Source organism: Rhea americana, unplaced genomic scaffold (assembly GCF_003343005.1).
Source record: "Rhea americana isolate MKP2758 unplaced genomic scaffold, rheAme1 scaffold_27, whole genome shotgun sequence".
In the NCBI taxonomy this organism is placed as follows: domain Eukaryota; kingdom Metazoa; phylum Chordata; class Aves; order Rheiformes; family Rheidae; genus Rhea; species Rhea americana.
In genome coordinates this window covers 4909537-4926181 of record NW_028186390.1, presented here as the reverse complement: position 1 = coordinate 4926181, position 16645 = coordinate 4909537, and the positions used below count along the sequence as shown (strand labels likewise).

At 36.1% G+C, this 16645-nt stretch overlaps 1 protein-coding gene across 1 annotated transcript in view; it reads right to left on the bottom strand.

Annotated features, from left to right (window-relative positions):
- Positions 1 to 228: 228 nt before the first annotated feature.
- Positions 229 to 16645, bottom strand: part of SPATA6 (spermatogenesis associated 6) — a gene marked incomplete at its 5' end in the record, with an annotated part of 42471 nt that continues 26054 nt past the window's right edge. Inside the window, 3 exons of the mRNA XM_085308190.1 lie at positions 229 to 630; positions 4304 to 4392; positions 8074 to 8173. Of these exons, the coding sequence (XP_085164316.1) occupies positions 450 to 630; positions 4304 to 4392; positions 8074 to 8173 (370 nt within the window). The remainder of the gene's footprint in view (positions 631 to 4303; positions 4393 to 8073; positions 8174 to 16645) is intronic.

Below are 16645 nucleotides of genomic sequence, written 5' to 3'. Positions count from 1 at the left end.
CAAAGCAGACGCTTTTATATCGATACACACTTTCACCCTTTCCCCTTTAGACCACCTCTCTGAACACTAGGATATATTACTTACTACTTTCTCAACCAATCCTATTTATGTTACTAAACAGTTATAATCATTTCTTTAAAAAGTTGGCTGCAGCTGAAACCTAACTCGATGTCAGACAAGAATGTCCAGCAGATCTATCAGTCTTCAAATGACTATCTTCTGACAGTCTGAAAGGAACAACATAGCTTTATTAACTAGGAAGAAGCCTGGTTTTTGTTTGTGTCCAAGTTGTTCCCCATTTGGCAACTCAAGCCCAATACTCCATTGCTCAGCAACCCTGCCCAAACATACTTACAACTTAAAAATAGAATACAAGCATTTGTTACATAAAAATAGTTTTCATTAAAAATATGAACATTGTGTACTATACACTTCCAGATAAAATGCTATCAGGAGTGGGTTTTTTGGTCCGAAACAGTGCCAGATGCTTTTTGGTACATGTTTCTGTATATTTTCTCAAGACTGTCTTGAAAGATCGCTCTGTGAGGCTTCCCCTTGTATACAGCTGCATGACTGGACCAGTACTGACCATCATCCAAGTGAACAGCGGTGTTCTGCTGTACTGGTGAACTGTTAACACAAAGAAGCAAAGCAATAATCATCAAATCAAGAGCAGAGGAGTCAGAGCACAAAACAGCAGAAATCCAAAGTAAAGCTGCTAACCATAGACTATCTTTCACAAATAGAAATAAAAGCTGCACTGCAGCTACTTCTAAGAAATGGGAGCCCCACGTTATTCATTCACACAAATTCTCCCCCGTGTAACCAAGTGCACTTGATAATACCTCCTAAATAGAGAATTAATTTTCAAATAGCATGCAGTCATTTCACTATATTTTGATAGGCAGTGTGACTAGGCACTAAGTCTATGCAATAGAAACACAGGAGGATTTTTGTGTCATTTGAAGGTCAAAATGTAACCACAAGCAGTTATTTCAATATAGACAATCTATCTGAGGTATATTAAATTACCGTCTATGCAGCTGTAAAATGTTCTATCAAAACTATCTTGGATTAACCATTCCACCAAAATACATTATGATATAACAGCAATCGAGTGTTTGTTTCTCACCTCATCTTTTGTGTCACTGTTTTAATACTGAACACAAATATATTCTCATATTTCAGTTGCTTTAAGAAATTATCTCCTAGATCTACGAAGCAAAGTTTATTCTTTTAAAATCATTATGAAACACTGACAAATTTGAAGTATGTATACCTAAACTTCATAGCTGTTTGCATTCACCTGAACCTTTGAAACAAAGGCTTGTGTTATATAATGAAACAAGCCTTTTTCCAGTAATAAAACTTGAAACTAGATAAAAATTCATAAGCAAAAAATGACTACTGAGGTGACATCTTTCACATCCGCTCAGAGATTTAAACACTTAAAAATTAGGACTGAGGTATCCTCAGCCTTTTGAGAAGGTTCTCAGTAAGAGAAAATAAACTGGAAATGTGAAACTTACTCATGTCCCTCTTCACCCAGGAAATGGATTAAATTTCATGGGGAAGTTTTACATCTTGTTATTTTGATACCATCTATTAATCTAAAAGGTCAAACCAATTGTTAAAGCTTTGTCCTCAAGCTAATATCAGTAAACTCATGTGACAAAATTGAAAGATCTTTCCATGAAAGCATTTACAAATATACTTTTAGCTAGCTACAGCATAACACATTCAAGTTTTCACTTTAAGAAAGGAAAATGAGGAGGGAGGAAGAGAAAGATGTAGGAATAGTTTTTCAAATTCACGTTTCTAAGCCTCCACTATCCCACGGAAAACAGAAGGAAGAACAGCTTTTGCACTTAGATTTCTTACACTCAAATACTATAGTGATGTCAGTCTATACGAATCAACAACAGTAAAATCTATATGAGGTTCCAAAACTAAAAATGGAGATAGGTCACCTTCACACTTCTGGAGAAGTCAAACCCCAATATTTTAGTTCAGTCAACAGCATGAGAAAAATTTAAACCTGTTTATCATCCTAGATACAGTGAACAATGTCCTACAGTTTGGACACAAAGAAACATAACAGAAGAAGTAACAGGGAAGTTACACAGGCCTATGTTAAATGTAGACAATTCAACACACTGGAGACCATCAACAACTGAACTAAACTTCTGCATTCTTTCCACAGCTTGTATCACCTCACTTCCGACAGAGCCTTCTTAGGCCAACAAATGAGCAGTGCCCTAGGAGGGTCATTTGTATGCAATCTTAAAAACAGCTCTGACATACTTTTCTTCAGAATCTTTTTCCTAGAGTCAGTCTAATGCTTGCACTTTCTCCTACTAAAAGCATATCTACCTAGGGAAAACTCAAATTCAACAATTTTAATGGCAGTAGGAGAAGACTGTCAAAGAATAATAGCAACTTTTGTAAATTCCTTATTCTGTTTCTGACAAAGACTTAAAAGACATAAGCTTCAGTATCTTTTTGTGTATTTCCATCAGTCAGTCCTTGCACATGAGATACACAGCACTGGTCTGGACAAAGATACAGCCAAGCTAGGGAACAGTCCCTCACCTGTCTCAACTGGAAACCATCTGAATCTGAGCTAAGCAATCTGGGAATTACACTCACAAATCATATTAACAGCAGGATTTCTGCACGCAACTCCCTGCTCTGAAATATCCATCATATGCTTTTGTTCCCTCATACATCTCCTTTAGGAGTCCCAGTTGTTCTTTTCTGAGTGAGTCATATACTAAATATTTCACAAAACATGGACCTTTTCCTTACTCCCAGTGGTTTTCAATCATCTACTTTACTGCCAACATTTGGTTGACAGTACCATGTCCTTCTCTGAACTCTGTCTCTGTCCTTGTATCTTGTTTATGAGCACTCTGGCAAACACTCAGCAGTCAGACTGTCCTTGAGTCCTTAGGTGTCTCTCCCTTTCGTGAGTGGCATTAGTGCTGCCAGGCTCTAAGTGCAAGGAACTGTCCTTTCCCAACCTGAGTGCCATATTTCGTATCTCATCATCTCCTGATGCAGTATTAAGATTTGTTTCTTCTTTTCTTACGGTCTTCAGTTTCAGCATCAAATCCTAAAGCTGTCTCAATACAAAAACTTGCACTTTCTCTCTCACAAACACATTCCACATATTTTACTTGCAGCAGCTGTTAATGACAAAGTAGTAAAGAACACAGGAGTGCATGTAGGTAGAGAAGTGCTAACAACTTCAGTAACAACTTCATGCAAATGTGAAAATCTAAGATTTATTTTATTAGATAGCTTGTCCAAAGGTATCTACAAATTACAGGAGTTAAAAACAAACAAACAAACAAACACACCCCCTCAAAACATACCTTCTTAGACCTTTTTGAATTACGCTCCTTTCAGTGGTATACAGTGGTGACTCATGAGGCCATTGTCACAAAATATTGCACCACATTTAATTATCAAAATAAAACCTTTTAAAGTCTCAATTTTAGCATCAAAGTTCTAGGATTTTTTTTCTCTTAATTTAAGCAAATCCAAAAAAGAATATATAACCCAATTTGTTTTACATTACTTAACATCATTCCTCCAATGACTACCCAAAACATTCTACAAAATACAGTGTGCATACACAGGGAACCTCAACAGTGATCTATTTTTACTACAGAAGTTGTCAAAATCAAATCAATCAGTATGTTTTAAGTAAAATATTAGAATGAAACCCTAATCATTCATCTGAAGAATACACAGAATAATTAACCTATATACACCAGACAGGATCTCAGGTTTTCAGGATTCCTGATGAAATATTGCATGCTGAATCTCTAACATGTAGTCTATGTTTTTCGTGTATTTTTTTAAGATGCTTCCTCTTTTCCAGGCATGTCCTTTGAAAAAAAGTCAAATTACTAAATAACGTTAAACTTTTATTTTTTCATTTCTATAATTTAAAAAGTATAGTCAAATGGTTATTTTTAAAGTTACATTTGCTGTCTATTTGGGTTGAAGAAAATCCAGAAACTACCACTCATAGATAATTTTTATAGCCAAGTTCAGTCCCAAAATCAGGGTATTTTGAAGACTACACTGACATAGTGCCAAACAGCATGAAAGGCATAATGATAACTGTATTTTGCTTTTAGGTGAAAAGGCTTGGTAGGATTAATGCCTACAGAAGCCTTTTCTCCATGCAATATATCACATAGTTCAAAACAGGAAGTGTAATTTTGGCTAAATTTAAAGGGCAATACCATGAATATGACAGTTCTGTATTGGACAGAGAAAAACTCCATACCTGCTCTGCTGTTCACTCATGGATAAGGATGCTTTATGTGAAAACTCTCCTATTTTAGTCAAGTCTTCTTTTGTTGAATTACTCTCATCCTAAAACAAAACAAAACAAAAAACAGAAATCAAATTCTCATTACCTTAGTTTCTGATTATAATGATATCATTTCAAAAATATTTTCTTTCCATTTAGTGAAAGACTATTAAAGTGCTTACATTTCTTGGGGGAGAAAGTGAGAAAGTGTAATGAACCAAATGCCATTTATGAACACTTTTAATTAAGTTCACCAAAATGCAGCTAATAATTTTCAGGTAATAAACTGGAAAGAATTTCTTGGCATTGTAGTTCTAAAGAACTATGCAGACAACATAAGCCTCAATAATCACCAACAAATGTGTGGCATAAATGCTACAAAACCCACTGCTCACCGCCTTACTTTTGCATCTTCCAGAAGAGGGGGAAAAGAACCTTAAACGTCCATGATTCATTAGCTTTGCATTACGAGCTACTGTTATTCACATAAGGCACTTTACATGACAGTAGCATTCTATACATCTAAATAATTCCATTCCACATACAGGGTTGAGAACATGCTTATTCAGTTTTAAAAAATATCTGTGACATACCTAATGACTCTTCAGTGGTATTCTTAAGAGTTGCTACAAAGCAATCTTATCTTTCAAATGCTATCTAGACATTAATTAATTTACAGTTACTCTTTGAGGTAAATAAGAAACAAATACCTCTTTTGAAGTGAGCCCGTTGCTCACCTGAGACTGGATGGTAGGAATTCCATCCATATATGACCAGGTTCACTCTACACTGAAGAACAAAGACACAACTTAAGTGGTGATACTTAAGTAATGCTTTCAGCAGGAGCCAGTTGCCATGAGGATTAGGAAACAAAATCTTTCATGATATATAAGAAGTAAACGGAAAAAGAGACTGCAGTAAAAATAATCAAGCTTGTTCTTAACACAGAACTAGGCAAGAAGACAATAAATATAACGGCAGATAGCAATAAGATGTAAAGCAAGCTGAATGGCAGGAGTATGGATGAGGGAAAATCTAATTCAACTTACTATGGTAAAATATAAGGTAATAAGTGTGTTTGTAAACAGGAAAGCTCTCTACCTTCAGCAGTCACAGACTATAAAGTACTGAGTAGAGAAAATGGGGTACAGTGGTAAATAAAACTCGGCAGTATTTGCCAGAGGCAAATTATGTTCTGGAAAACAGAAAAAGATGGAAACATGATACTGTCAAAATATCATAGTGGAAAGCTACAGCGGACACCCTAAGGAATCTGCAGCACAGTTTCAGTCACTGTTTTTACAGAGCACTATGGAAACGAAGTTCTGAAAAACACAGCTGGATGCTTCTGAGAATGTTTATTTAGCATTTGGCTCATTGGAATAAAACAGAATAAGAGATACCTTTAAACCTTTCAAAGTTTGGAAGAGGCTCCAGGCTGAAGCCAAAATCTTTACTCATCAAATTGCCAATGCACTTGCTTTACTATTCCTTCACTTTCAAGATGATCTGTTGACTTTCACCCACCCACTGCCTAACTACGCAGCCTAGATTTTGGACCTTCTAGGGAAGCACAGTATAATCCTGTATAATTTTACAGCACTCAATGCAAGTATGACTGACTTTTTTGTTTGTTTAACAGGTCAGCTGCTATTACCACAGCTTTCACAAGTTAGCAGCATGTGATAATTAAACAGTGAGATTTTCTGTAATATCCTCCCATTCCTTTTGCTCCGTGGAAGAAAATGGACCTAGAAAAATGGCACTTTTCTAATATTCTTCTGACATAATCTCTAATTAAGGATCCAAAAATCCTATCCAATACTCTGATGGGGTATTGGATTTTTCAGGGCAGACACATGAGGATTTCTGGCAGAAGAAGAATCAGTAAAGCTTCACTTCTAGTTATTAATCCTGTGTGTATTCACTATGCGTTCAATACTGGAAGTGATCATGTGTGCTAAGAGAAAGCCAAATGAAAGCACCATGCTTTAAGAATCTAACATCATACTTTCAAATTAATGTTCATTTGTGCAACATTGCAGCAAGAAGTGAATACCAGCATGTGTAAGTCATTCTGGAGTAGCATAAGACTTCATTCCAAGAGTTGCTTTAAGTGATGTTTAAAAATAAAATTAATAAAATACTAAAAGAAGAAAGCAATGGAGTTCTCTTTTACTCGCTACAATATTAAATATTTAGAGTCTTTATGACTATATAGACAGACAGTGTAACCAGTCATTTAGCTCTTCTAACAACCTAGTAAATCTTTTATCCTAAAGTCATGGTCTCCTGTTCAAGGAAAGTAGTCAAGGACCCCTGGAGATGGTTTGCGCTGTGCAAACTTTCATTACATGTAGGTGCTGGACTGTCATATATTTCAACCTGCTATCCTAAGTTCATTGAAACATCAGAGGAGTATTTGACAAGATTTGTACCTATTTTGGAGTAGCTGAAATACAAAAATATGATAGGTATCTTCTATTTGACAGCTCACAGCAGCAGCAGCTGACAAGAGGTGGTAACATTTGTGTAAAAACTCAGGGAGGTACAATACACACGATTTCACAGTCTTAACATGCATGAGGAAAGGTTTTTCAGTGCTTAAAACAAAAAGAACTCACAAAAACTAAGCTAAAAATAAACACTTGACAGAAAACAAGAAAAAGAACAGTAAAGAGTGCCTACAAGTGACACAAGGAACTGTCCAGGATAGCTAAATTTGGTAGTGATGGTGGGGTGTCAAGATTTTAGGGCCAAGACAGATATTCTTTGGCACATCTTTCAGCAAGGGATAACAAGAACCTTCATTTAGCCACTGGAGTCACTGCATCCCAAACAGCACAGTTCATACTCAAGCATATTAGCATTACTTCTACTTGCTCTGTGCTGAAGGAGGAAGCAAGGAGGCCAGGGCTCACGCACTTCTGTCACACTTCCCCAAGAAGAGAAACTGAAGCAAACAAGATGTCTTTCTCCACTGAGAGACTTGTGTCTCTAACTGATCAGTAACATCAGCCTATTAGATTTCCAGAAAAAATAACAACTTCATCAGAGCTCTTTATTTTAACCTTACCTATTTCAATTCTTATCATTCTCTTACCTCTCATTTACGCCATCTCATACATAACAGCCTAACTTATTTGCAGATGGACACTCCTGTCATTCAGTTGATGCAACATTTTGCCCAGGGAACTCCTGTGCCACAACTGGGATTCTTAGAATCACAGTAACAAAAATTGTTATCTGACTAAAACTGCACTTCAAAATTCCATCAGGCTCAAGGACAAAATGTTCTGATCCAGGGCACAATCTCATTAGATAAAGATCTCTGCTTATTGAAAGCCAGGTAATTAAGAAAAAAGGCACACATTTGAAAAATAATATTAGCTCTACAAACAGCTGGACACCAGCAGCTGGTGGTGTGCAGCTGCACAACATGTTATGTCCTTGATGTTCTACAGATCAGTAATGTTTTTTTTTCCCTTAAACTGAAAGCAGGGGACCCAAATTTAAAAAATAATTTAATCATCTTCAATACCCTGTGAGAGGGTTACCCATACCAGCTGTCCACAAAGACTGCATAAGGAGGCTACCAAAATCAGTGCAAAACACCGAATCCACATTTCTACACTCAAGGCTGCCTCGAAATACAAAAATGTAATAAAACTAAGTCTCTAGGCACAATTCTCTTCCTCAATCATCTTGTTAATAAAAAAAAGTTAGCTTGCAGTCACACTTACAAATATTAGACGCTGTCTAGCACTGTGTGTCCTTAAAATATTTTTCACTCGTTTATGGATCTCATCTCCATTTGCTGGTGTAGGCCAACCAGAGTTAAATCTGAAAGACGAAGAGGGAAAATAAACCAATAGAAGAAATAGTTCCATGTTAAAAAGCTCCAACATGCTTTTGATGTAGACTTTTTTTAAATTATGAAGAATGCATTACTTCCTTCTACTTGGAACATATACAATGTTTAGATTTGATTCTTTTTCTCCTCTGGAGTACAACTAAGGAAACATTTCAAAGCCACACGTAAACAATATGCATTCACAAGCCCAATACAAGATACAAAGCAGAGAAAATGTTGATTTTGTAAGTGAGTAATATTTCTGTAATGTTTGTATTGTCCCTACAGAATAGAAAAGCTATGCAGTTATTCTGTTCCCATTGATTAGGCTGCATTTTTCTCTTCTTAAAGGAAGTATTACCCACATTAAATCATTTCCACTGGGCTAAACCATCAAGAAGATAACTCCAACATGTGTAAACTGGAAAATCCATGGAGTTCAAAAAATGCAAATTCACAGTCTTACCTAAACGTGAAAGTACCACAAATTTCACAAGACCGAACTCCATTTTAAGTTGCTTTTTTATACTAAAACCAAGGTAGGCCACTTGATACGACTGACTGAAAAACTTTGGATTTCTTCTTTCATGTTCTGCAGTACACTTTTTCCAGTTTACTCAAACACCCCTCATCCATCTCAGGGAGCTCTGAAGCTGGCAGAAATTTCATGACTATAGTAATTCTCAGATTACTAAGGGAGACAGGCAAGGTTTTAAAGATAGGATCATTTACACACCAACCTCCGTATTTTAGCATACTCAAAAATATATTATTAAAAAGGTGCAAGATTAAGGCAAAGCAAGAATTCACTGGTACAAGATTGTGTAAAAAAATCATAAACCATTTCATCACAATCATGGAAACAAAACACTAAATCAAGACTGTGCATCTTTTTAGTGTTTCCTAACCTTTGAGAACCTGACTTTGCAGTGCTAGTTTCATTTACACCGTTTCCTAAATTTGAAGAGCAGCAAGGAAATAATCACTCCTGACGCGGTATTACGCTCACGTGCAAATGGGCCACCAGCAGGACTGCAAGCCGTAGATCTGCCGCAGACCTCTGCAATCTGAGCTAAGGGAAGAGCAGCTAGCAGCAGCGCCAGGCTGCCATACTCTGGGAAGACTAGAGGCATGGAAACAGATATGCTTTGTTAGTTGGCTGCACAAATTTGATGCAGCAGAGAAATTTCATGACTGAATCTTGCGATTCTGCACTGGGCTCTGGACAGGTCTGAGAGACTGCGAGCCCTCTGCCCTTTTCTCTCCGCTGGCTACCATCGCCCTTGGTAGGGCAATTCCCTGCATTATCAAGTCTCTCTCCAATCCACAGCATGAGCGCAACAGGCCTCGTTCACCTTCACCAAACTTCTAGAAGTCTTGCTCAAAACAACACAGCTCCTTACAGAAGTAATAAAGTGAGTGCACATATTGCACATATAAAGCTTCAGACCAAAACAGGTAACTAAGAAAAGTCAAAAGTAACCAAAAATAGGATCTTGAAAATGGGAAGTGCCAGGCTGCCTTAACGGTCGCAGACAGGGCTGGGAGCACCTCCTAACCTTTTGTATCATTACTTGTATTAAAGATGCAGCAGAAAGCGACCAGCAGGCTGCTTCTGAGTAAGATTCTTCTGTTTTCCTGAATCTGCTTAACTTATTTGAACTTACTTCTTATTGCTTACCTCTTTCAAAATCTACTTTTGTTCTAAACAGTCCCAAGATTTTCAGCCAATCTACAGGTTTTCTTAGATCAGATCATCCATCTCTGAATGTGACTATTTTTTTTTCTATGAAACGATGACAGGAAATTGTTGACACAATATGGGAGGGATGAATCATATAACCTATGCGGGATGTATTTTCCATATTTCTAATTACATTCAACATTGTTTATCTTTGTGTCATCTCTGCATACCAGGCAAGGATTTTCACAAAGTAGGCTACAAAGGCATTGATATTAGTATCCTGAATATTTACAACTCATTTCAAACCCAACAGCATAAATGAGAAATCCATATTATTCAGTTATTTTGCATACTAGAATCTAAAACTCTGTTACATTTAAAGAAATCAAGTAACTTGTCCTAAAAAAAAGTAACTACTTTGTGAATCTTGGGAAGAGGGGAGGAAGAGGAAGAGTTGCCATTAAAAGTGTAGAAATCTAAAAAACTTAAACAAGCAGGGGCATTCATTTCTTTAATACAGTCGAACCCTTATGATGTACTGCATTACAATGTATGCAGTGTATCACTAGCATTGTGCTGAATAAAAACATGCCGTCCTGATAAAACACTCTGCTTAGAATGAATCAGATCAGGCAGGGGTCAAAAACAATTTATATAAAAAAGAGAGAGGTAAGGGAAAAGGGGTTGGAGTGGTACTGACACCTTACAACTTCCCATTAGCATTTACAAGCACTAATATTAAAGAATCTCTGCAATGCGTGTTTAAAAACCTATATTCTAGATGCAGTAATAGTGGATCATTTCCCATTTAACAAATGAAGAGAGACCAAAGAAAGCTTGACATTTTCTTCTTAAACAGCAGCTGCTGTTCTTCCAACATCCAGGTTACCAGCAGTGAGAACAGAAGTTAGAACAGATTTCCTTTGGGAAATAAATTTTATGAAATTCATATGTAAGATTTCAGATCATTGCTATTAATCTTAAATTTACAAATATCCTTGGAGATAGATGTATTTGCTGTTAGAGAAAAAGAAAACCCAGCTTGCTATTGTATTCAATTATAGAAGACATGGCTATGTCTGCAGGAAGATTTAAGTATTTAATTCAAGAACTGTTAGGTGTTTCTTTGGGTGATTTTATTAATCAATCCACTAGTGTGCGCTGTGGTATAAGAAATGTTAGTCACTTGCATATATCCCAAATTTAATGTACCAAAATAAAAAGAGAGGGGGAGAAGGGGAGAGAGAGAGAGACAGAGAGAGAGAGAGAGAGAGAAATCAAAATCTTAACCAATATTAAAATAGTATCAGCTTCTTTTTAATTAGTTTTGCTAGTATCATTATTGTCTAATTTTAGTAATGAATATACAGTCTAATTCACCTTCTAAGACATAATGTTAATATTTACACCAATCAAAACTCAACCTAAAATAAAATGATGCCTGAAATATAACACATATAATCTGAAGTGAAACCATTTCGTGATATAAAAGTATCTCCAATACAAGAGTTAGCATAAAACAGGCTTTAGAGCATAGCTTCTTAAACTATAAATAAAGGTTTTGCATTTGCTAATAATGTGTTTTTAAAACAACTAGCTACTTATGTATGTGATTAAGGTGTCAGTATTGTATTGCAGTGTTGAAAGAAAAGTCATTTCATTTCAATGACTGTTTGTCCTGATAAACAAAATAAACTTCTACAGCTGTATTCTTTGTCATACTTCCAATTTTCCCTGGGACTTGCAAACATTCTGCAGTTACATCAGTTTAAATTGTTTATTGATTCCAATAGATTGTATAAACACTTTGGAAATATAGCTCAGTGACCTAGAAAAAGCCAGATCAATCAGAGAACTTCTCAAGATTAATTTCAAAGATGTTGTGTCGAGTACGATCAAGGAAACAGAACCATTTTCCCTTGTAATGTAACTAAAGGCATTTATTTTCTTTTATGAGATAAGGATTTTTTTTTTTTAAGGTCAGGCAGACAACATCTACCTTGATGGGAAAAAAGAAGCCAAGTACAGTCTAGATCCTGTGCTGAAGATTAAAGTTATTTTCATATATAATTTTATCCATTAGGATGAAATAGTCCATTACAAACACAGAGGATACATCTACCCATATATTCCAGTCAAATAGAAGCTTGCAAACTTGAGAGCTGTAACAAATAGGAATTTTCAAATGTCAGACAATCCAATCACATAATTGCACATAGCAAAAATGTTAATATCACATTGCAGCAGCAGCAACTAATAAATTTTACACCAGCAGAATTAATGCAAAAGTCTACTGCGGAATATTTGCAGTGTCTAACAGGACCCCTTCCCCCACCATCATACCTCCCAGCCTTGTGAACAACTCTGTGCATGTGGCCTACATGAAGAATTCATCAGCTTCAAAGACACAGACTTCACGTTGCGCAAAACCACATACAAGGACAAACTATCAGAGGACAGAAATCAATGAAGTACTGTAGTAACAGATTCACAATTGGAGAGAACATTACTATGGTAATTGGGAGGAAGGGGAAGAGGGAGAAAGATACAACTCTTAAGCTAAGTATAACCTGAAAAACACAATTTTCAAGAACTTACAGTTTCAATAAGAGAGATTCTCAAGAAAACCAAACATATTTAATTCTGAAATTGAAAAAGAAGTCACAGATTTTATATGGAAGTAGACATTTATGCAGCATCCACATTAAGTGGAGAAGTTACTTTATTCTCATTTAAAAGGACATGAAGTGGTAATTTACTAAGATGAAATGTGTTCTCAGTATATATTAGTATATACAGAGGCACAATACAAAGGCTGGGATACAATTAAGAGTTTTACTAGTCTATATAGTAAAAGAGTCATTTTTGTTTTGTGTGTTTTTTTTTTTTTTTTTTTTAAGGACTGATGGCAATAAACCTTGGCATAGATGCAGCTTTACCAGTGCAAAATTGTTTTAGAGACTGTACTGGTATGTACCAATTTCTGAATTGTAATAAAAAATATGTCAACATAAAATTCCTTATATTCTTACACATTTGTGGTGGAAAAAGTATGTGGCTTTCACTATACCAGGATACTTCCATGAAAGAGAAACAATCATGCACAGACAAGGCCTTAAGTCATAGCATGACAGTCTAAACATTTGTAAGTAGTAGCTAGCAGCTTAGTTATGGATACAATTGCTCTTCCTCTTCAGTAAGAAATTAAAAAAAAAATTAAAAATACCTCATCCTTTCTAAATAGTTTTTCTTACTTTCAAAAGCCCTGCTTAGAACTAGGCCCTGAAGCACTAAAGATACATTCAGAGCAGAGTTTAAATTAGTAAATACTCTCTTTGCCATACACTAAGCTTCCTATCTAGCCCTTAAAATGGGGGCAAGCAGAACGAAAAGGAAGACTAAGATTCTTTAGTCCTTGACCCCTTAGTCAAAAGGGTCCTTTTATGAACCACCATCTACTCCCTCAGTAGATTCAAAGACTAAATTAACCTCAGGTATAAAGTGAATTCCAAGAAGTAGACAACTTCTGAGGTTTCAGGGAAGGCCCAGTACTCTAGCTGAGCCATTCCTCAACAAAGCAGCTCTCAAAGCATTCTGTAACTATGTTATTAGCTTATATCATAATGGGCTACACTTTCTTATGCTCTTTGGATGTTTTTCCATCGGCCCATCATCTCTGAATTTCTGAATGAATTCTCCCATTTATATACAGAACAATTTTGACAATAATCACCTTCAAATTTACCTCACTTCTGCAGCAAAATCAAGCAATTAGATGACAAATAACATAGAAGTTGGTCAGAGATGACAATGTATAAGTTGATCAAAAACAGGAAGAAAGACTTATATGCTGCTCAGTCTTTACATAATATGATAAGAAATAAATGATCTTTAAGGGCTGATTCCAGAGACCAGCTTAGTAAATGGAAAATTAGTAAACTTCCCCAAAAGGTGACATCGATAACAAACCCCAAAGATTCATGAACCACCTTACTACCAAAATTCAGTTCCCAAAGATCAGAAATAATTAGCTAGCATCAGGCAGGAAACCTAGTTGCAGTCTCTCCCTAGAGCAAGCTATTTTCTAAAAAGCCTGCTAAATTTTTCAGTGCTCTACTTCCTAGTAGAAGGCTCTCAAAACTTCTCACGGAAGTAGAATAAGCCCTATGTATCCTAGGATGCATTCCACCTTCTCAAATACTATGTGAATTACTCTTAGTTTAGATACTGCTATGTGAGAAAACCAGAACACAATATCCTGGGGTAACATTGCAAGATCACTGAAGCCAAAGCTTCTGACAACTTGAATTTTCAAGGACTTCACACAGGAGCTAATCTTTTACTAGTAATATCTACCTTTATGCTGACATTCTCGTAGTACATGGAGAAAGATAAAATACAGAAAGAGGGTAGTGAAACAACATAAGAATGTAACATAAGGGCATCTGATCCAGATGGGTAACCTCTGTCTTACTTCAAATAGAGGTTAGAATTTTTGTTATATTTTGTCATAGATAAGACTACATTGCAGCAGTACCACCAGGAAAACATCAAAAAGACATCAAGAGGGACTTCACTCCGGGAGTGATTACTCTTCAGATCAATAACAAAAAACAAAAACAGAATCCTGCAATGTCCAAAGTAGGAAAAAGAACCCCTTGATCCCAAATGCAGGAGAAGTAGCTTTGCCTCTCAACACAACAAAAATGTCCAAATACTACTACGATGGTGGTAATCTCTTGAGAAAAGCATTTCTCTTGTGCCAGCAGATAGCTCCATGCAGAGAAATTCTGTCATTAGCTTAAAGAATTCACTTCACTATTTCACCTTTTATTCACAAAATAATGACTTCAGCTTGGTATTTTGCTTCAGGTTTCAATACTACAAGGAAGGCTTAGCTTACAAATCCCCAGGAACAGACACCATATTCTAGTATGCATGAAGATGTACATGAGTTAAAAAAGCAAGAGCTGGACTTGAATTTTGTTCTTCTGCAGCACAGTAGAGACACTTCAACCCTAATGCTCTTCCGCAAAGCATAATACTTACCTATGTACAATCAGCCAGCTAGGGCTAAGGTACATATTAACTGCACTGACTTAAAACCCAGACATCATAGGCAGGAACTAAAGAGTATGCTTATACCACAGCACTGTATAAGAGCTAGATTCAAAATGGGAAGTGGCACAGCTGCTTCACTATGTCTACTGTCAGTTCGCAACACAGACCTTCCTCAGGTGACCTAAATAATGAAAAACCTAAAAATAAAACGTAAAATAAACATTCAAAACTTTGCCACTTTGTCCTAACAGTAAGTCTATTTACAGTTCTGCTTTTGACTCAAAGCCAGTGGAAGAAGGGAGAGAGAAGATTGATTCGTGGCCTCCCTAGCAGGCTGGCAGAAAGGGACTGGAAACTGCTAAAAAAGGATGCAAAAAGGTTCAGAGGACTTACACAAAACTCTCATCTACACCACAGAAAGGTACTGCAATGCCTTACCACCTCTGCAGCAGGAAACTGAGGAAGAACTCTCATGAAGGCAGATGCTCACTTCACATTACTTTTTTTTAAAAAAGGGAAATAATGGAATTAAAGGGAGAAAGAATAGTAAAATATTATTTTGACTGTAGGTTGATTAGCAATAAAAGTTGCCTAGATATGCAAATTTCTATCTTTGTAATTCAAAATAAAGTGGCGAAAATAACAAGCAAATCACTGCAAGATAAAACACAGTGTTCTTGCAAATATACTAACATTGTTATACTTTCAGTAGTACTGATTTTCCCTGTATTTATATGATCTGAACAGCAGCATTTGCATGCATTTCCAAATACTGACCTCTGATCCATGTTTGTCATTCCAACTATAATTCTCAGCACAGAGGCAACTAAAGCCATCTTTTTTTCCAGTAGTACGAACATACAGATCAAATTTATTAGACTGTGCCCTTTATTTCTTTATTTTATATTTTTTTCTGACTATGAAAGTAAATGCTTACATCTTTAATATAAAAAAGATGTTACATCTCTAAAGAGCTGAGAGCATTTTTTCTAATAAGAAAAAAACCATAATTTCACAAAATCACAATTCACTTCTGGAGAGAGGCTGGTAAAGAGAAGGAGCAAGAACGTTCAGATGATTTCAAGATTAACTGGCAGATGACTAAATTACTACGCATATAACAGCAGCTCACAACATACAAGACATTCCTGCCATCAATATAAGGGACCCTGACAGCTTTAAACACAATTAATTTTAAAAGAAAGAAAGAAAAAAAAGAAAAATTCTGGCTGAAAAAAGATTCATACCACAGAACAAAGGATAAAAATGACCGTTGCAATACCTCTTCACTAGACATGGGTAATTAATGAACAGACAATGTCAGAAGAGACTGGGGAGTCAGAAAACATGACAAGAGATCTCCTTTAAACCCCAGATACATCCTAATCTCTGCATTACAGTTCACAAGAAATATTATTACACAGAATAACAAGCAAGTATGTTTTCAAGCAGAGAAAGATGTTAAAAGAAACAGTAACTTGATTTTTATGAGTATTAAAAATTTAGTCCCTACCTGCAATCTATCATTTTTCTTTTTGAACTAAGATAATTTTTCTATTTTGAAAAAGAAGCTACACCTTAGGCTGTGCCTATGCTATAAAATGTGCCTTGCAAGCTTTCACTAACTGGGCTACCAGTGGCATCAAGGAGGAAAGTGCCTAGAACGTGCATGAACTAGCCACCACAGCACATCTCCAAGGAAGGCCTCAGAGACACA